Source organism: Chenopodium quinoa, unplaced genomic scaffold (genome assembly GCF_001683475.1).
Source record: "Chenopodium quinoa cultivar QQ74 unplaced genomic scaffold, ASM168347v1, whole genome shotgun sequence".
NCBI lineage: Eukaryota > Viridiplantae > Streptophyta > Magnoliopsida > Caryophyllales > Amaranthaceae > Chenopodium > Chenopodium quinoa.
The window spans coordinates 2099756-2120998 of record NW_018744460.1 but is presented as its reverse complement, the minus strand read 5'-3'; the positions used below and the strand labels follow the sequence as shown (position 1 = coordinate 2120998).

General features: G+C 31.5%; 2 protein-coding genes and 1 long non-coding RNA gene across 3 annotated transcripts; all 3 read right to left on the bottom strand.

Annotated features, from left to right (window-relative positions):
- Positions 1-9040: 9040 nt before the first annotated feature.
- LOC110697418 lies at positions 9041-9905 on the bottom strand. Its single transcript, XR_002506483.1, has 3 exons — positions 9350-9905; positions 9215-9253; positions 9041-9120 (listed from the first exon to the last, which is right to left on the bottom strand). It is a non-coding gene; the product is annotated as an uncharacterized LOC110697418 (long non-coding RNA).
- Positions 9906-10345: 440 nt separating this feature from the next.
- LOC110697376 (putative pentatricopeptide repeat-containing protein At3g16890, mitochondrial) lies at positions 10346-13718 on the bottom strand. The gene is made up of 2 exons (XM_021874757.1): positions 13650-13718; positions 10346-12410 (listed from the first exon to the last, which is right to left on the bottom strand). The coding sequence occupies exons 1-2, from the start codon at positions 13716-13718 to the stop codon at positions 10461-10463; spliced, it is 2019 nt and encodes a 672-aa protein (XP_021730449.1). The 3' UTR covers positions 10346-10460.
- Positions 13486-19591, bottom strand: LOC110697212 (acetate/butyrate--CoA ligase AAE7, peroxisomal-like). The gene is made up of 3 exons (XM_021874565.1): positions 19249-19591; positions 15784-16374; positions 13486-14702 (listed from the first exon to the last, which is right to left on the bottom strand). Exons 1-3 carry the CDS (start codon positions 19453-19455, stop codon positions 13806-13808), a joined length of 1695 nt encoding a protein of 564 aa, XP_021730257.1. The 5' UTR covers positions 19456-19591; the 3' UTR covers positions 13486-13805.
- Between the last annotated feature and the right edge of the window lie 1652 nt (positions 19592-21243).

The window sequence follows — 21243 nt, the reverse complement described above, 5'->3', positions numbered from 1 at the left end:
TCTTTTATCAAACGTAGGTTATAGGCCGGCAATTGCCTAGAGAAATTACCATGATAACCAACGTAGCAAAACCTACCTCAATCTTTTTCTATCCATGAGAGTCGTGACCACACAAAGCTATTTGAAAATATTTAACTTAGTGATATTATTGATAATATTGCACCATACATGTCGACTTTTACATTATTTACACGCTCTAATTTCACCATTTAATATAATTTATATTTAGAAGTAATAAAATAATAAAAAGAATTCTATTAGGTTTTCTCAAAAATAAAAAAAATTAGGAATAATAGCACAGAAAATTTGCGAATCTTAGCTTAATAAAAAAAGTTGTTTATCCAAATTAAAGCTAAACAGTACTTAATGTTTGTGATCTTTTGTTATAATAATTGTTGCTTTAAAAAGTGGTCAAGTAAAGTTTGTTCATTTGGACTAATGACAACAGGTAATGAAAGGAAGAGAGAAATGTGGTCATTATTTAAGGCATTATGGACCTATTGGAATTGGATATTTATTTTGACAAATGTTATCTTTTGATCCAAATGAATAATCGACGTGAGCCGCCGTTTTTTTTTTTTTTTTTTTTTTTGTAAAAATTAAATTAAAATAACCTTGTTATCGCTTTCATATTGAAAGTAAAAGTTAATTGAAAAAGTTACTACATAGGTACTCCATACTCGTACATGCATTTCAACATTTGTGCTTTGAGGATCAAGTAGGAGTGGAGGGATGGTTAGTCCCTTCATATCCCCTCATTTCAATTAGTGGGAGGGTTCGATCATCACCCTCCTTTCTGTGATAGTAAGAACCCTCGTATCTTACAGGTTTTTTTTTTTTTGTTAGTCCCTCCATATCCCCTCATTTCTATTAGTGGGAGGGTTCGATCTTTCTGTGATAGTAAGAACCCTCGTATCTTACTGTTTTTTTTAAAAAAAAAAAAAAATTAACCTCACTTTAACTCCAGTCGCTAACCTTTGTCTCAGCTATCTTGACATAATTAGATTAGGTCCCGTGCCATGCACGGTAATTTTACTACTTTTATTCAATAAAAGAAAAAAAAAATTGTATTGAAAATAACATAGATAAAATCCAAGTATAACATATTTATTATCTTATTAATTTGTGTATATAATGAAATAAGACATGAAATATAACGAAAGAGTCGATTAGACTAATAAGTATATGAGTGTTTTAAAAATTCAATGATAAATTAGTATCAATTTTCTTTATATTTTCAGATAAATATTTAAAATTATGTATTATACTTAATGGGCTGGAGTAATAACCCCGATTTGATATTTGGTCAATTTTTATCCCTAAAATATGATAATATATGAAAGTATTGGAGATACAAATAAAAAGAATGAAATTTTAATTAATCAATCAAATTTTCTTACATGATAACATGCATAGATAAAGTGTTTATTATGTTACGATATGTTATTAAACTCTCTTCATTTTGTTAGGTTATTCATATTAGAATTAGGCGAGAAACCAATTAAAGTATTTTAAAAAAAAATCAAAATTCCCATTTAATAATAATAATAATAATAATAATAATAATAATAATAACAATAACAATAACAATAACAATAATAATAATAATTTATGTAGAATAATAATAATAATTTATGTAGTACGAATCTATTATTTAGTAGATTCAAATACTGTTACAAAATTACCTTATTTAAAATATATAAATCATTTGAAAGAATAAAATATGAAGTATTAAAGATTTGTTATACAAAGTAATATTTATGGGAAACGGAGTAATAATTATAAAGGAATACATTTACTATTTAAACATATATATAAAAGATTTGGAATTATATTATGATAGTTATATTATACAAAAATTCTCAAAGAAGATTTTAGCAAAAAAAAAAGGAAAGGGGGTGTTTTTGGAGGGAAAAAACTACATCCTAATTGACACGTGTCATTCCTAGTGTCTGTTTTATTACGAAGTATTTAAGTTATTGATATTTTGTATCATATATGCTCAACATTTTCCAATAAAGTAAAAAAAAATTGTTTAATTCTTTTATTTTTTTGGGCCTTCATATACTTTAAATGAATTAGTGTGTTCTACTGTTCTGATTAACACTATTTGATCCATTTGATTCCAATTGTAATTTTGGTAGGGACTTATTAAAGTATTTATTACACGTAAAATTGCACGTCCTTTTAGCCAACAGACGGCTTTCCTATCCGAAATACATGCAATCATCTAACTTAATCATGTAATTAATCTATACATAAACCAATCTATAAATCTAATAATGTTTGATCTAATCTAGTTGGCCATGAAATTGATGGCTAGCTAAAAGTTTTTCATAGATTATTAGCTTTTTCACCCGTATAATGCACAAATTATTATGGAGCAATATTAATTTTTTTAAATCAAATTCTTGATTGCTTCACGTCTTTACTTATGAGAAAAATAAAGAGTTTTGTATGTAGCAGGAAAGAAACAATATACTTCATGAAAAAGGATATTATTTAAGTGGATGAAATAATGTGACGTCTGATATATGTATTTTAAAAAATACTTGTTAATATAGATATAGATTTTCTAATTTTACGACGTTATCATATAATACTAAGATGAAGGAGACAGGGGGTGAGCCTTCAACTACCAGACTAACAGCAACCTGGACCATGTTGTCTGTAATGGAAGTTGATCCCAAAACTAGGATTTTGTATCAATCCATCCAGCCAACATAAATGTTTATTTTTAACACGAAAGTAAGAAAATCGAAAAAAAAAAAAATAAATTGAAAATGGACTTAAATACTAGTTGTGGGCCTTACCTTAGCCCAAAGTCCAAACGCATAAGATTTTAAAGGGGTTTGGGACCCTCCAAATACAAGATTATGAGAAATGGGATTAGATAAGATTTAATAGAGGAAAAAAAAAAAAAAAATAGAGAATATAAATAAGGCCCATCTACGCATCTCCACAAAAGCCACATCCATGCATAACGGTCGATCTATATTCAAGATGCTAATGAGTAATTTCAACCACCTTTGATAATCTTCTTGTCAATTTTATAAGTTGATGCTTCAATTCATAAGTTTTGGATGGTGAGTTATTTGACAAAGCAAGGTTGTTGATCATTATTTGATACCCCGTTGGCCCCTTAATGTTATGTGCCCCGTATTACTTTAAATTGTACTTAAATTTAACTGTATGTAATCTTGTAAACTTAAAAAATCGTTAAATGTATGTATCGGTGTTCTAAATAATTGTCACTCCCAAGTAGGTATGAAACGTATGATGTCTATTTCATAATTTATGCACCCTCGCTGAAAAAATTGTACATTTGAGATGATTTTAGATTAGCCCTTCTTTTCCTTGTTTAGATTCAATTATATCATATGATTGTTTTGTTATTTCTTTCCCTTTTCATATTATTGTTACTCTCATTCTTTACGTATACTCGATGTCTAAAATTATACAATATTTTTTTTTTAAGAAAAAAAAACCTACTTTGGGTTTTTTTCCGAGGGAAAATCAACATGAAATTTCGTTCGTTGTAATTTATAAGGCCTATTATTGATTATCACAATCTACAACCCCCAATAATCTTCCAAACCGAGTGCAAATTTTAATTTTATATTTTTTGAGTCAATTCCAAATCATTTTGGTACTAAGGCTTTTTTTTTTTATTGTTGTTTTGTGAGGCTAAAGTGTCATACATCAGACCGAAACTTCATACAGGTCACCCGACCTGGATTAATGAGCAAACCCCCTTGAAAGTGAGGGGGATGGGTAAGAGACTTCCCATCCCCAAAGTGTCCTTAGTGTAAATTGATCACATAACCTCAATGTTACGAGATATAGAGTACAACCCTTTCCACCATACCAAATACGGCTACATTTATGAGGTCTTTGAAGTGGTTCCTTATTTTATTTGTGTACATAACTTATTTTTGTATATCCACATCAATGATTAGGATTGTGGATAGAGAAGATAGTTATGCCAACTAAGCTAAACTATAATATAATAAACCCAAAATCTTATCATCAATTCCATTCCAATTTGCTTGGGAACCTTAGACTACATGGTATAGTGATGGATATATCGTTCAAACACCACTCGAACACCACAACCTTACAATAATACTTAGCTGCATTTAATATAAAGATCATATCCATCGCTTTTATACAGATTGAAGAGTAGTGTCGTCTACACATATAATGTATGTTCAAGATAAAATATAATAAGAGATATATAGATATATCTTGAGATCTCATCTATCATTAACACATGCAATGCCGTCTTGCATCTTCAATTCTTGGGATTATTTTAAGAATTTAATTTGTGTCTCGTATGATTAAGTCGAGATGTGGATGTCAATCAGTTAAGCTAGTATGTAGGACTATAGGTGTTAATTCATCTTTCGAAGGTGATATCTAATACAAGTTCTCTGACCTTGTATTGAACTATATAGATCAAGACGATCACTATCTTTATAATTCCCTAAATATACGATTATGTATTAAAAAAAATTAAGACTTAAATAGATCAAATTTGTGATTATAGATAAAACACACACGAACACAAACCCCATCAATTCTCGATATCATTTTAAAACAAATATATTAAATTAAGATGTGGATGTTAATTAGCCTAGCATATATGTACCTTAGGTTTAAAGTAATATTTGAAAGGTGATATCTAATACGAGTACAAGTATTTGTGACCTTGTATTGCGTTGTATCCCTATCCTTATGATTCCCTATATATACGATTATATATTGGAAAATATAAAGATTTAGACAGATTAATTTGTGATTATAGATACAAACAAACATCTCATCACTATTAACGACGCTTTTGAAGAAATTTTTCATGCCATATGTCACAATATTGTTTTTGGGGGGAGGGGGGGTTGGTTTGTTAATTGTTATACTATAATGCAATAGTCTTATACAGTAATACAGTATATAGATGAACAGATCATTCAACCTCTTTAACAATTAAAAGAAAATTGTTTTTATCCTCTAGTAGAAAGATGTGCATCTCTTAATCAAAAGATTGTAAGATCAAATCTCACTATAAGACACTTTGGGGGTGGGGATTCTGTTTTCTAATGACCATTTAGTAGTGTATTAAAAATGAATATGATTATCTTATAGAGCCGGGACATGGTGTTCATTTTATATGTACTACAAGCTTGTCTCATAAGGTCTGGACTTGCCGGTATATAATAACTGGGTCGAATCAACTTCAAGCTAAAAGGCGAATCGGGCTTTGGTTCATCTTTGCAAAGCTTATCGGAAAGACCAAAAGTGATAAGGTCTAAGAATAAGAGTACAAATTTTTAACTAGACTCTAGTGTATGTAGCTTTCCCTACACCCCCTTTCTATACTACGTCGTTTTATCAAGCAGCTACTTTTGCATAATTTTTTTTCCTTCCCTTCTTTACCTTCCATTCAAATAAATACTGTATATAAACATTTTTATAGACTTCATTTTCTCTCTCATTTCTTTCACCAATTTCATTTTCTCTCTCCTCTTTTTCACCAATTTCATTTTCTCTCTCCTGGTTTTTTTTTTGATTTATTGTTTTTCAATTTTCTCTCTCTTCTTTCATGGAGATCAATATAAGTAATTCTTACTTTTAATGATAATTAGTCAATTGTTTTGATAATGCTTTGTTTTACAATTGTAATTGGATGATTATAATGATCTGATTTCATAGTTTTTGTTGTATTGACTTTAATTTTGATAATGCTTTGGTTTTGTTATTGTTGTTATTAGTTGATTAATAATTTAGTTTGTATTGTTCATCTAATTCGGGTTTTTTTTTTGTATTTTTGATTGTTGTTTATTCCAGTTTTGTGCGTTTCGTATGAGTATATATTGTTGTTTTAATTTTGCTATTCGATTATTTTTACCAGTTTTGTGCGTCGTAAAAAAATAATCTTAGTTAAAATAATGATCACTTCTGTAACAGTAAATGTTCATTTATATTTAATGTATTTTTTATGTATTAAAATACTTGTATATGTTTATTGTAGTTGTATTTGAATACTTATGTTGTACATGTGAATTTCAATTATTTTCATTGTTTTATAAATGCTCATATACATTTTAACTAGTGAATATATTTTATATTTGTTCTGTTGTAATAATGTTCATTTATGTAATTATAAATGTTCATTTATATATATACTTGTGTTTATGGAATTATATGTTGTACATGTGACTTTTTTTTAATGATTATCATTATTTTGTAGTTTCAGAAATAATGTTCAGTTATATGACGATAGATGATCATTTATGTTTTACATTTGGTAATTCAACTGTAATTGACCAAATGCATAATTATAATTGAACATTATTGCTAATGTAATTTATTACATGTTACATTATTGCAATGGGAAAAAAGGATATTATTATTTTTGAAGAAGCAAGTAAGTCTGAGTTAGTGGGGAACGAAACAATTTAAAACTGCTGATGAAGTTTATGAAATGTGTTCAAATTCCAATTATATGGTCAAGCAAATAATCAAGTTGCTACTAGTGTTCAAAAGATCGAGTGCTCAACTTCCTCCCATTATCTTCCAAAAATGTAAAAATTCCTATAAATGCTCAAATGGCTCTAATATTTATAAGAATATCTTTAACCTTTTGTTATTAGGATCTTGCTAACGAGCGCCCCGGGGCGTTAGATAAGGTTAAATTATATTGGTTGAAATAGTATTAAGTTAGGAATTCATGACAAAATCATGCGTCGTTCGGTGCAATTAATGTTAATTTTACTCTAATATTTGCACTTTAATTCTCTTATCTAACGCCCCGGGGGCGCTCATTAGCTTTTGCCTTGTTATTTCTTATATCGTTTTATTGATCTTATTTTATACTTTGGAACCTAACTTTATTATTTAATTTTATTTTCTTGTTATTGATCTTGTCTAGTTTCTATTTTAATTTCTATTTTTTTAATTCCTGTTATGTGCATTACATGAACATTGATAGTTTCATAATTTTTGTTATTGGATTGTTTTAATCATTTTTCTGTGTTGTATTGGTACATTTATAATTAATTATAATGTTGTACACTTTTGTAATAGTAAATGATCATTTATGTTATATATTTATGTTCAGTAATCAATTTTATGTTAATTTTGTTGTATTTTCAATATATATGTGTATATGTCTATTTTAATGATAATCATTGGTTTGTATTTGTTCATATGTCTTTTAAATAGTGAACAAATTTTATTATATGTTAATGTGTAGAGTTATAAAGATGTTCAGTTATGTAATGATAAATGATCATTTATGTAGATATATATGTTTTTTAATATAATAATAATATAATTGAACATTATTGATATTATATTTGTTTATTATAATTATTGCAGCCAATAGTAGAAATGCTCAAGATACTCTTATTGTTTCAAGGAATGTTCACGCTGCTTCTAGCTAGTGCTTCAACAAATGTTCAAGCTACTACAAGTGTTTCAAGAACTGTTCAAGCTACTACTAGTGTTAGTTCTATGAAGTGTTCGAGGTGGTTTAGGACATACTTCTACTAAGTATGATAAGTTCTTAGTCTTTTTTGATACAAATGTAGCTAAGAGGTTCACTAGTAATGGTAAATGAGGGAGTACATTAGGAAACCATAGCTTTTAAATTACTACTTTCATGAGACTGCATTTTATATTTTTATCATGTAATGGATCTAAGGTTGTGTTTCTATTAAGCAATGTTTTCTTTCAACCTTAATATTGTTAGTGATGTAAATTATTTGCAAATGAACATTTCATAGATACAAAACACCGAGTTGTTAAATATGTTAAAAAAAGAAATACTAGCTATTTAACATACAATATTAAAAAAAGAAATATCAAATTCTATTAAAAAAAATAGAAATACCAAATAAAGACTCTTAAGCGAGTAAAATCTATAAGTTCTATTGAACACATATAAGAACATATATCTTTGTATAAATGAACATATATAAATTTATAAATGAACATGTAATACTACTCTTTTGTAATTTTTCTTGATAATCTTTTGTTGATCCTACATTCAGTGTTTTCTTCAAAAGCATTAGTTGAGTTGTGTATTGCATCCTCAGCTTCTTGATTTGGTCTACCTGTTGATAAAAATGAATATATAATATAATATTAATTGTTATTTAATAATATATAAATGAACGATATATTTTAAGTAAATGATCATTTGATGGACTTACATTGTTTGGGTTTAAGTCACAAATCCATTTTTTATTTTGATCACCAGTGAATGTTTCCATGTGTTTCATAATGTAAACTTCACAATTTGTGTAATCCTCATTGCCACTTTAAATGACACATCACTACAATATAGATTATATCAATTTATATGAAGAAAAAAAAATGTTCAGTATGTATTTCATATATGTTCATATATGTATCTACAAATGAACATTATTTTTTAATATAAATGGCATATTTTTTTACAGGTAGATGCTCATATATGAATTATAAAATATGAATAACATATCCATCTCTAAATTTCATCAAATGTTTCACTTAAAATGGTATAAAACTATAATCTAGCTTTGTTTATTATGCATTTAAAAATGTTCATATATGTATGTAAAAATGCTCATAATATTTAAAAATAATGAACATATTAATAAATGTAAATGCACATATATAAACTATTAAAAAACATTTGAATGTATTACCAAGTTTTGTATGCATGCGTTCATAATGTTTTATACAAATCAATAACACATATTTAAAATAAAAAAAAAATCAAATCTGAATATGTTAATAAATACATATTAACATGTAATTATAGGTAAACATGTGAATATTTTCATAATATGATATGAAAATGAACATATAGTGCTTTATAATTGTTCATTTTACCTAAGCATCCGAGACACTATTTTTACATCTGCAGCCTTAACGCTTGTATATCTTTGAAAGTGTTGGATCTACAATAGGAGATTTTTGTTCGCCGGTTTTTTTGTAGAGGTGTTTCACCATCATCTCAATTTTTACATTATAAACCATTTAATAAATTCTTGTAAATTTAAGAAGTTTGAGTAATATACTTACATTTTTGAAGAATCGTTGTTTCTGTTCTCTGAAATAGATTTCTCCAAACTGAAAAATGAAATTGAAGCAAGTAGATGTTAATTTTACTAATTATTCGAAATAATCACTTTGAAATTGATGAATTATTAACATAAATACTTACATATATACATTTTCAGTTATTAAACTATCAATTTGTTTCCTGAAACACAATCACAAATAAATTCTCAAAAAATTAGTTTTTTTTTTTTTTTTTTTTTTTTAAAAAAAATAAAATTATATGAACATTTATACTTACTCTTTTGATTTTCGCTACTTTTTTTCGGTGAAATTTGCTTCGGTTGTTTGACTTCGTCTCTAATGTCCGCCATGGTTGAAGTTTTAAAGCTTAGATGAGAGAGATAATGGAGAGGGAAAATAAAGAGAGAACAAGATGTTTTTTTTTTTTTTTTTTTTGGGTATATATATTTGTGGGGTAGAGGAAGTTACTGAAATTTTTTTAGGATTTTAGGGAGTAATAGTATGCTGCATTTTGTGAGGGTATAATACTGCAGAAACTATGAAAGTAGGTAGATGGGGGAAGGGGTGTTAAACGATGTGTTTAGAGAGGGGTGTAGGGGATGATGCCTAGACTAGAGTCTAGCCATAAATAATTAGAATAAGAGAGCATAAATCTTGGACTCTTGGTGATCCTTCTTCTAAGTTGCCTAGTGGGATGGCAATCTAATCGAATTCGCTTCTAGTCCGATCCGATTTGAAGAAAAAAATCCGAAGAGAAATAATAATTTGAATCTGACTTCGTTTAAAAAATCCGACTCTGGGTCGGAGGAGGGTCGGAGTTGGAGCCTAATTAGAATTCGACTTATCCGATCCGACTCTGACTTTTCTATGAATATATATATATATATATATATATATATATATATATATATATATATATATATATATATATATATATATATATATATATATATATATATATATATATATATATATATTATATTATATTCAATTCATGAAATTATAGGTCTTTGAAGTTGATTATATATGGGTTGCTATTGATTATAGGGACAAAATTGAATTTAAAGTCGGAGTCGGATGTTGGAAATATAAGTCGGATCGAAGTCAGATTCTTGGAGTCGGATGTCGGAGTCGGAGGCGAAGGCAAATTAAAAATCCGACATCTTATAGGGTCGGAGTCGGATTTTGCATAATCCGATCCAAGTCTAACCCATTGCCATCCCTCTGTCACTTTAATTTCTTTGAGAGTAGTTTATGAGGACCATTCATTACCTCTGATGCAGCCAAGTCAGCAGTAAATGGGAACACACAGCATATGCTTTGGGACTAAACCTCCTTCGGGGCAGCTCAAATGCCAGAAGGCCCAGAACAGGACTTGAAATCAAGGCTCACAAAATTGAGACAGACTTCACTGATACACCCCACTGGTTGCATTTACTGACAACTTCCTGGGCTTCTTTGAACTGACCCAATTTTACAAGGGTATCGACAAGTAAATTACAGGTACATGAATCCAGAACACATCCATTAGCTTCCATTGACATTAAAATATCCATCACCTCGTGAGATTTACCAGTATCACACATTGATTTAATTAGCGCACCATAAGTGACACTGTCTGGAGCCAGCCCCGAGGCAAGCATGGAGACAAACAAATGTTTTGCCTTTTCAATCCTATTCATTTTGCAAAAGCTTTGAATCAAAGCATTGAATGAATAAGCATCTGGGCTTATTCCATCAGCTTGCATCTTTTTAAACAATGCAATGGAACGAGAAATATCCCCAACAATGCACAAAGAGCGAATCAATATGTTGTATGTCACTGAATTAGGATTAACACCCCACTCCTTCATTTCCGCAAAACAATCAAATGCATCTTTAATCTTGTTCACCCGACAGAGACCATCAATTACTGTACTAAAAGTGAATATATCTGGTTTAAAACCATGCTGTAAGAGCGTCACCAAGAATTCACAAGCCCTGTCTATTTTCCCAGTTTTAAAACACCCATCAATTAATGTATTGAAAGTAGTAAGGTTTGGTGTAATGCCTCCTTGTTGCATCCCTAAGAACATATCTAGTGCCTCTTCAGCCATCCTAGCTTTCAGCAAGCAATCTATTACCATATTGTACGAGTTCACATTTGATAGTAATCCAGCTTGAAACATCTGCATCAAATACTGACTTCCTTCTCTCTCTTTTCCCCCTTTGAACAAAGTTTCAATTAGGGTAAGATAACTTTGAAACGATAGATTTAAACCTAATTCTATATAGCTATCCACTATTTCACAAGTCTCCTCAACATTCAGTTTCTTTATTAAACAATTCATTGTGATGTTAAAAACAGAAGTATCAAGCAGATAGCCTCTTTCCCTGCATTTTCTCAAAAATGAAGCTGCCTCTCTGGCCATAGAGTCATTCGAGAGGCAGAGCAATATAGTATCGCAAAGTGCTTTAGGCAAAATTGATTCTCGCTCAACAAATCCAGATAACAGTTTAAATGCCTCATTTTTCCCAAGACAACGGAACACTCCATGCACCAGTGACCTATATGTAGCATCACTAGGAGCCACTTTCTTAACCCTCATTGTCTCCAAAACCCTTAAGGCATCATTTACCCTATTAGCATTACAGTATCCATCAATTAGTATGGTATATGTAAACACATTAGGTGCATAACCTAAACTCGACATCTGCTTAACCAACCGAAGAGCTTCATCGACAACTCCGGCCTTGCAAACCCCATGAATAAGGATATTATAGGTGAACCTATCCGGTTTACAATAATCAGCACACATCTGCTGGAACTTTAAATACGCCAAGTCAAGCGAATTCGACTTTATCAAAGCATCAAGTACAGCATTATATAACCTAGTAGTAGGACTAAGACCCAAAAATGAAATTTGTCCAAAAATCTCAACACAATACTTAGCTAAACCTAATCTACCCCAACTTCCAATCAAAATACATATAAAATCCTCAGTAATCTGATACCCAGAACTCCTAATATCCTCAACTAACTCAGCATTCAACAAAACCGGACCTTTTCTATATAGATTATTACCCAAAACACCGCGAATTTGCTGATTCTTTTGGAATAATGGATTAATATTCAAAACCCAAATATAAAACCTAATTGAAATTAACAAGTTTTCATGATTGTGCAAAATACTAACCACAGATTGTGGGGTTAGAACCACCCTCCCAGCCTTTAATTCATGGTTTAGCAACAAATGCCAATCTTTTCTCAATAAAATCTGAGTTAGGGTTATATGATCAATTGAATTTGGGGGAAATTTGTGTTCAGAAGTATACCTAAAGCTGGAATTGTTATAATTCTAGGTTACAACGTTGATGATTCAAATCATCAGTATAGGTCTTAAATTTTTATTACTCAAAATGGTATGAACTAATTTGAAGTAAAGGGTCATTATATGAGGAAAGGGTGTCACGTTAATTTTTTTTTTTTTTAAATATATCCGATTATCAATACTTTGAGTAATAATCAAGTGTTTTAATCCATTAATTACCCGTCTATGAAAAGGAAAAATAAATGGCTAACTTGGTCTCCATAAAATATGGTCAAAATTTCATGTATACTCTCAATCAATAGCCTATATAAAGATAATTATGTAAATTCACAACTATCAGAAGGATGCAATGCAATAACGAATTTAGGGGTGGTATTCAAGAGAATTAGTTAGACAAACCGGCATCTCAAAAAAAATTCAAGGCAACAACACTAGTTCCGTAGTTTGTAGTCCCCTTCTATCATTATTGTCCAAAGTTAATTCTTGATTCGGTCATGGGTCTCCAAGTCTTAAATCCGTAATTAATTAACAATACTGATTAGTCGTTCAAGTTTAATCGTTAGTCTCCCTGAACCCAGGTATGAGTTCAGGGAGAAAGTTGATATAGTTCCAGATTCCGATCATGACCCTGTGGAACTCATGTGAGTCGGGTCAACTAGTATACTTGGAACTACATACAGCGAGAGGAATAATACATCACTCGCGAGAGGTACCAAATTTTGCACATCCAAACCATCACAACTGTCTACAACGCCACACCAATCATTTGACGAGTTACCACCATAAAACATACACCGCAAACTATCCTAAGTACCACCCAGATTCACCACAATTATTTCAAAGTACCACCATAATTATTCAAAGTACTACCAAAACTATATGATGTAATGCCACTTCTCCACCCAAAACTGTCTACTCCGCCACACCGATCATTTGACCTAGTGACTCATACAGTACTACAGAAGCAATTTCTTAAAACCAATAATACAATGATAACGCAAGTTACAAAACTATGAATGATAAACAAAATTTAAGCCTATATAAAATAGAGTATCTGAACAATGCTTCTCGATTGCTAGTAGAATGCTACTTGGCTCCTGGATTGCCAATCCAAATATGAAATCCATACACTGAATTTCAATTCTCATATATCATTGCCAACCATCAAAATCACCATTACAAATATGTAGTAAAGATAGTTCAATCAATAACAACACAAAACAATGTTGTCAACATAAATTTTACAATGTTATACAAAGAACAGACCTTCTTTTGTGCTTTTGTACCTGGGAGGGGCGGGTAGGACTGGACAATGTTGTACAACAGCAAGCACATTTTTTGCTGCTTATTTCAATAATTAAATAAAATATAGAAAAGAGAATAAGAACAAACTCAACAAAGGTAAAACATCAAAGAGTATACTTACAGTCGACTCTTCTTCACAGGTCCCATCTCTTTAGCTTTTGATCTCAATACATGCTTCTGTATCTTTCCCGTTGCAGTCTTTGGCAAGGGACCAAATACAACAGATTTTGGAACCCAGTAAGCAGGCATTTTGGCCCGACAAAACTTCATAATGTCCTCAGCCAGATGCTGCTGATTCGATTGATCAACATCCGGCTTCAGTGTAATAAATGCACAGGGGGACTCCCCCCACCTCTCATCAGGTCTTGCAACCACTGATACCTCCAATATAGCCGGGTGAAAGTACATAACATTTTCTACTTCCACGCTACTAATGTTTTCACCACCAGATATGATTATGTCCTTTGATCTGTCTTTAATTTCAATATAGTTATCAGGGTGTTTCACAGCTAAGTCCCCGGAATGGAACCACCCATTTGCAAAAGCCTCCGCATTAGCTTTGGGGTTCTTTAAATAGCCCTTCATCACTGCATTCCCCCGGAAAACAATTTCCCCAACAGTCTTCCCATCAGCGGGTACCGGTTTCATATCTTGAGTGTTGACAACGTCAAGACCTTCTAAACCAATATACCGAACACCTTGCCTTGCATTAAGGCGGGCTTGTTCTTCTGGAGGAAGGGAGTCCCACTCTGGTTTCCATGCACATATAGTAGAGGGCCCATAAGTTTCAGAAAGCCCATACGTATGGGCAACACGAAAGCCAATACGGGACATTTCAAAGAGCACGGAGGGAGGCGGGGCAGCACCAGCTGTCATGACGTGCACAACATGTGGTAGAGGAAGGATTTTGTCCTCTTTTTTTGCATTGACGATAGTGTTGAGCACCACAGGAGCCGCACAGAAATGAGTTACTTTATGTTTGGCAATGGCTTGGTAAACTCCCTTAGCAGTCACCTAAAATAATAAAAAAGGCCAGGAAAAAGTATACAAGTGAGGCACAAATATATATATGTTATTATACAGGAAATATCCAAATGAAAAAAACATTAATATACTGGAATTTTGCAAGTGTTAACTTCATGCTGATTTACTTATAACTAATTTCTTGTTTTCTTTCTCGAAAAACATGCAATTTTAAGTAAATAAACTGTTATTTTAGAAAGGCCATAAAAATTTTGAAGCAACTGTCACGGAAACCCCTGGAACTGATAGTTTTACAAGCCAAACAATAAGGTAACAACATCACATCGATGGTGAATTCTTCACAGATTTACAGACATGCTTTTACTACTCCCAACAATGAATATTATCAATGAAAAAAATCTACAACATTATTTCAATACCTCTAAAGAGGCTCCTGTCTACGTAATGTGTGTGTGTGTTGGGTGGGTGGGTGGGGGGGGGGGTGGTTAGGTTGTTACGAAATGACCCTTGATCCTATCTACAACAACTTTATGCTAGTTCACAATGAATATAAAGTGTAAATTGTTTAATAAACCATCTTAATTTAGTATGTTGGAATACAAAAGTTTCAAAATCTTTCATTCTATTATAAATGGATGTCTCCACTCACCACCATGAGCATGAAAGGAACTACTGAGTAATCAGTTATGGCATACTAATTGATTCATTAATCATTATTATGGCAAAATGAAACACGGCATTATAACTCAAAAACGAGCTCCTATAACAACATTAACAAGTTTTTAAAATCCAACATTACCTAGTTGTACAGAAAGCAGCAAAAAGTTTTATGTATTATCCAAATTCTTATAAGAGAAAGGCCATGCGGTTAGACATAGCCTTTTTATGCAGGGAAAATTACTAAATGCAATGTCGTCATACTGCACTATTTAGATTTTCTAAGCTGCTGATATTAACTGATCGTCAAACGAACAGAACCCATCATTTACAATCAATAACAGAACACAATGAGAATAGCAAAGATTTAAAACATAACAGACTTCAATTTCAAGAGGGGAGCAGGTGAAGGCTGTGTATATAATTCTGTTCAGATGAAAGCAAATTGAATTACCTGCCTAAGACATATACTGGTCCCACACATAGCAGCTAGAGTCCAAGTGTAGCACCATCCATTACAATGGAACATAGGAAGAGTCCAAAGGTAAGTAGCTCCCTCAGTCATGTTCCAGACTAGAGCACAACTCAGGGCCATGACATAAGCTCCGCGGTGATGCAAGACCACACCCTTAGGGCTTGCGGTTGTACCAGAAGTATAACCTAGTGTAATACTCTGCCACTCATCTTTTGGTGGTTGCCAAGCATATTCTGGGTCACCTGTCTCCAGAAACTTTTCATACTCAATGGCACCTCTGCTCAATGCGTACTGGAGTCCTTTAGGATCACAACTTTCATCAGCTATGACAATCAAAATTGGTGGCTTAAAGTTGCCTTTGCTTGTATCAGCCACTATCTTCAATGCTTCCTCAGCCAAAGTAAAGAATTCTTGGTCCACCATTACAACTTCTGAAGCAGAATGACCAAGCAAGAAAGCTATTGTCTGTGCATTAAGACGTATATTTACCGTGTTCAATACGGCTCCTGACATTGGAACTCCAAAATGAGCCTCATATATGGCTGGAATGTTAGGAGCAATAATTGATACCTGTTTGTAAAAAAACTAGACATATTCAGCAACATTCCAGCTACAGAAGAATTTGATGATGAAAAAACAAATACTTCGTATGTTTAAAGGATCACCACACAAAGACAAAATGCGTTTTAGAGATCTATAACCTCTATTTTTCAAAGTTTAATGCAATGGATGTATTGCTTATGTAGCAACATGAACTTGATGATTTCACCTTCTAATTTTAGATGATTTTCCTTGTGTAAACCACCGTAAATATAACTCATACTCAAATACTCCGAATATTATTATATACACCCACGTGTATGGTGCACCCAAGGGTATTTTTTTGCTCATTTGATGATTGAATGAGCAATAATCATCAAAATGAGCAAAAAATACCCTTAGGAGCACTGTGCACCCGAGTGTATATAAGAATCTCTCCAAGAACTCAGCCACAATACATAATTAACTCCCTTGCCTAAGTCTAATATGCTACACATAGCCAAGAGCTTAAACACGATGAATGATTTGATTGATTTCCAACCATTACAATCTAGGCCAAACGGCTGGCTATCACTAATCACAAAACCAAGCCATCAGCCAACTTTTTTAGTCAATAGCAATTACCAAGTATGTCAGACCAATTCAACTGCATCCCAATTCCCAAGTACAAGTTTCCTGAATGTAATGATTCTCAATATCAGTCAACTACAAGCTTTTTTCACCACAATCATCACTTTCATCAGTCAATGCATTTTATTATGCTATAGCCCATTTATTTGCAATATATTTTTAAAAGTGACTTCAGAATTATGTAGGCTAAATTTTATATGTATAAACTTTGTACATAATATAAATTTTACGTAAAAGTTCAGACCAAATAAAATACGAAGTACATGTTTTGATCCTTTCATACCATCCAATCCAACACTTCTTTAATACAATATGAACATTAATAACAAAACTTAATTAAATAAGAAAATAATAATAAATGAATCATACATGACTAAAAGCTCGGAATTAATTCACATAACAACCAAAAATAGTACAGTTTTCTGTCTTTTTTTTTTTAGTGTTCTGTCTTTTACAAAGCTCATTTCGTATTCTTTGTCATATGCAGACCGTTAATTAATTTTCGTATTAATTAAATGAAGTGCAATAATTGTAATTAATAACTCTTTCTCAAAATCATTAATATTTTAATACTAGAATATACTCTCTTTATTTTATTTAAATAACTGTGACAAGACGATTGCCAACTTTGTCACGAAATTTAGGAAGGGGCACTGTTCATAAAGGCGGCGAAAGTAAAGTTGATCCATTGAGTTTTCCAGCAAAACAAAGGCTAACACCTATTTGCTATCAAAAGATAATTTTCATACCACTATTCAATAGCAATTATAGTCAAACAATAGCTACATAATTCTATGGTTTATGATAGTTATCAAGATCTCATGACGCATCAATATCAAATAAAAAAATTACAATAATTTGTTACTAAGACCTTCTTACACCAATCATTCGAAATGGCTCTATTCATTAAGTATTTTCTGAGATATTAGTTCAAATAAGCTCTAATAAGTTTTGACAAGTTCTAATAATGTCCCAATTTTAATTAATCACTAGCCTAGGCCACGTGCCATGCACAATAAATCTAATTTTTTTTTAAACTAATTAATAATTATATCTAACAAATAAAAATGATGTTTTAAAGTAATTTCTTTAAAATTAATAATATGAATCAATTTTATTACAGAGTATTACTTTTTTTGGTAAAATCTAACATTACTCTGTTTACCAGATAATTAAAAAGGAGTTTGGAAAAATATTTTAAAGTAAATGTGTATGGAAGAATTATGAATACCAAATAAAAAGGAATATTTTTGTCATAAAGATTATATAAAAGATTTGGAATCAAATTATTATGGTTGTATCAAATATTCACTAAAGAAAAGTTAAAAAGGGAAGGAGAGTTTTGGATGGAAAAAACAGCACCAGGACGTGATACGTGTCACTCTCGTTATCAGTTTTAGTATTTAGTTATTATTATTGACTACAATATTTCTCATTGCTAGCTTTTATCATTGACATTTTAATTATACGTTGATATAAAATCAAATAAAATATTATGAAACGTATATATTTTGTTTTAATACTCCATAGTAGTAAATTTGTAAATAATTACCGTCTAAAATTAGTATATGAATCGCATAAAAAATCGAAATGTAACAATTAAATCCAAGTTACTTATAGTAACTTTATACAGACTACGGAGGTATATCGTACAAGGAATATACCAAAGTCAAAGTTATCCCGGACCGGCCCGGCCCGGCCCAAAAATGGCTATGGCCTATGGGTATAACATTTGGGCCAGAAATTTGGGTTTGACCCAGCCCAGCCCATTTTAAAATTTTATTTAACAATTTGAGCAATCTAAAGTTAAAATTTTTTGAGTTAACTGTACAATTAGGCCCTGAAATTGGCGGAAAGAGTGGTTTAAGCACAACATTTTCGGCCCAATTTGGACCCGACCCACCTATGACCCGGCCCGGTCCATTACGTAAACAAAACACTACACTACTGTATCCCATTAAAGAGAGAAAATTAGACTGATATGAATGGTAAAATGTTGATATTATTTATGTTAAATTTAATTTCCTAAGGAATACTCCATTACAAATTAGGCAATAAAACACAATTGAAAAATAAAATAATACTCGTAATAATTATAAAAAACTACTCAAACTTATCCTTTGACTTTTTTTTTCAATAATTTAAATTTTAATTCAATTCAATTCAATAATACGACATCTACCAGATAAATCAAAACTAATCTGTAATTTAATCAAACTAAAAATAGTAAAAAAAAAAATAAAAAAAAAAAAAGATGGAGAAGATGAGGATTACCGTAGAACCAGTAACGATGTTACGGCGAGAAAGAGCGGAGGCAAATTGACGGCAACGATGATAAGTCTGAAGCCACGTGTAACGAATAGAGGCATGGACGATGGAAGTTCTGGTGGGGTGAACAGTAGCGGCTCTTTCCAAGAACCAAAGAGGAGTGAGAGGTGTGTAATTTGCTGGGTTTTTTGGAAGATCATCAATGTCCTCCATTTTTTCTCTCTCTAGTTGCCAGAAAAATAGGAGAATATTGAATATTTTAGTGGAGAGGAGAGAGAAAGAAGGAAAGGTGGAATATGATTATACTGATGCCACTTTTTGCGTTGGTGAACAATAGAGCCGACGGACGAGTGTTTATATATTGGTACTACTAGTACTAGTGTCCCTCGTTCTACGTGGATTGGGTGCACAATTATTTTATTAGTAATGATATATGTAGTCCTTTGGGAATATACTTTTTAAGATGTAATTAACGTTCATCTATCTTTAATGGAGTATTTTCTTTTTTAGCTTTTTTTTCGGAGGAAAACACAGGGCCAAAATATATTAAGGACAAAACATACGGGGCAATCTCACAAGAACAATAATTAACCCAAACGTTTTCAACCACAAACGGAATAAATCTAGCGAGATGATGGGCAATTGCATTCTCGTTCCTTTTTACATGAGACCAAAAAACGTAATCAAATGAAAGGGAAAGGGAAAGAATGTCCTCTAAAAGGCTATGTAATCAAAACCCCTTACGAATTAACTTAACCCAAGTTAACAAGCTAGACAATTTGAGAGAGTGGGGAAAGATAAGGAAAAAACCAACCCCAAACTGCCCTTTATGGAAATTGAAATTCCAAGCTAACGCTTGAAAGATGTTATCATTTCCTCTAAGTCAAGCTTAACTTGGTACATGAATACATATACCGGATGAATGTTAACTTTTGACTATTATACTAGTACGATACTAGGAGAGTACACTACTGTTGCTGCTGTGGATGGGAAATATTGTATGATGAGTGACTCACATGCGTTTTATTATTTTTAAACATAATTTTGAGTAGATATAGCACAAGTTTTTTAGGGACAATGAATGAGTGAAGGTTAAATGATGGAAATTCAAGTCTACAAAAAAAAATGATAATGTGATTTAAAACAAAAAAAAAATATTGTAGAACGATTCAACCCCACAAAGTGCAAGTGGGCTGCGTTGTTGGGACCTATCTCAATATTCCAGGGTCTAAAAACAATTATATTTCATGTTATCAAAGGTCACTCTAAATTTTCTTAAAAAAAAAACGTCATTCTAAAATTTAATTGATCCATTTATTATTATTCTCCATATATATATTTAGTATTTTTTTATTTTTTGGCTGGGAAACCTAGGAATCTTGGAGTAATGAACATTGAACAGAGAGTGTTTGATTGTTCATCAAGTATTACGGATGATTTGTTTCACGGTGCAATATCAACTCAACGATCGTAATTTTTATGAAGCCCCCTCTCTCTTAAGGAGTCTTGTGTCTAACTTACTTGCTCGGTGTGGGGTGACTTGTGAGAAATTCAATTTGATTATGTGCTTTCTCCTTGCCTAAAAAAAACTACTCTGTACTGAGTAATGAAAATGTTGGCTTCAAGATTGAAAAATAATGTCAATCATGTCCTCAAAATCAGATATTTGAAAACTACACATATACAAATTTAATAAGATTCCATTTAATATACTACCTCCGTTAACGGTTATCTGCAAGATTTACCAAAAACGGGTGCTAACTATTATTTGCAACAAACTTATTTCTTTCCTATTTTAGTAACATTTTTCTGTCAAAATGACCAAAATACCCTCACTTAAAAATTATTAACATATAATACTACACATATCTACAACCCTAATCTAACTTTAATTATCTAAGCTTTTCCTCCAAACAAATCAGATATCTTGGCAGAATTCATCTCCCCCCATCTCTCTCATCTCTCATCATCTCTCATCTTCTTCGATCTTCCATTTCATCA

Bases quoted from the DNA above. Each gene is read 5' to 3' on its own strand.
- LOC110697376 (XM_021874757.1), bottom strand. From the start codon at position 13,718: ATGTGCTTGCTGTTGTACAACATTGTCCAGTCCTACCCGCCCCTCCCA. The intron at 12,411-13,649 runs GTCTGTTCTTTG...GTTGTAACCTAG, and splicing joins GTACAAAAGCACAAAAGAAG to AATTATAACAATTCCAGCTT.
- LOC110697212 (XM_021874565.1), bottom strand. From the start codon at position 19,455: ATGGAGGACATTGATGATCTTCCAAAAAACCCAGCAAATTACACACCT. The intron at 16,375-19,248 runs GTAATCCTCATC...TTTTACAAACAG, and splicing joins ACATCGTTACTGGTTCTACG to GTATCAATTATTGCTCCTAA. The intron at 14,703-15,783 runs GTAATTCAATTT...TTATTATTTTAG, and splicing joins CCAGTATATGTCTTAGGCAG to GTGACTGCTAAGGGAGTTTA.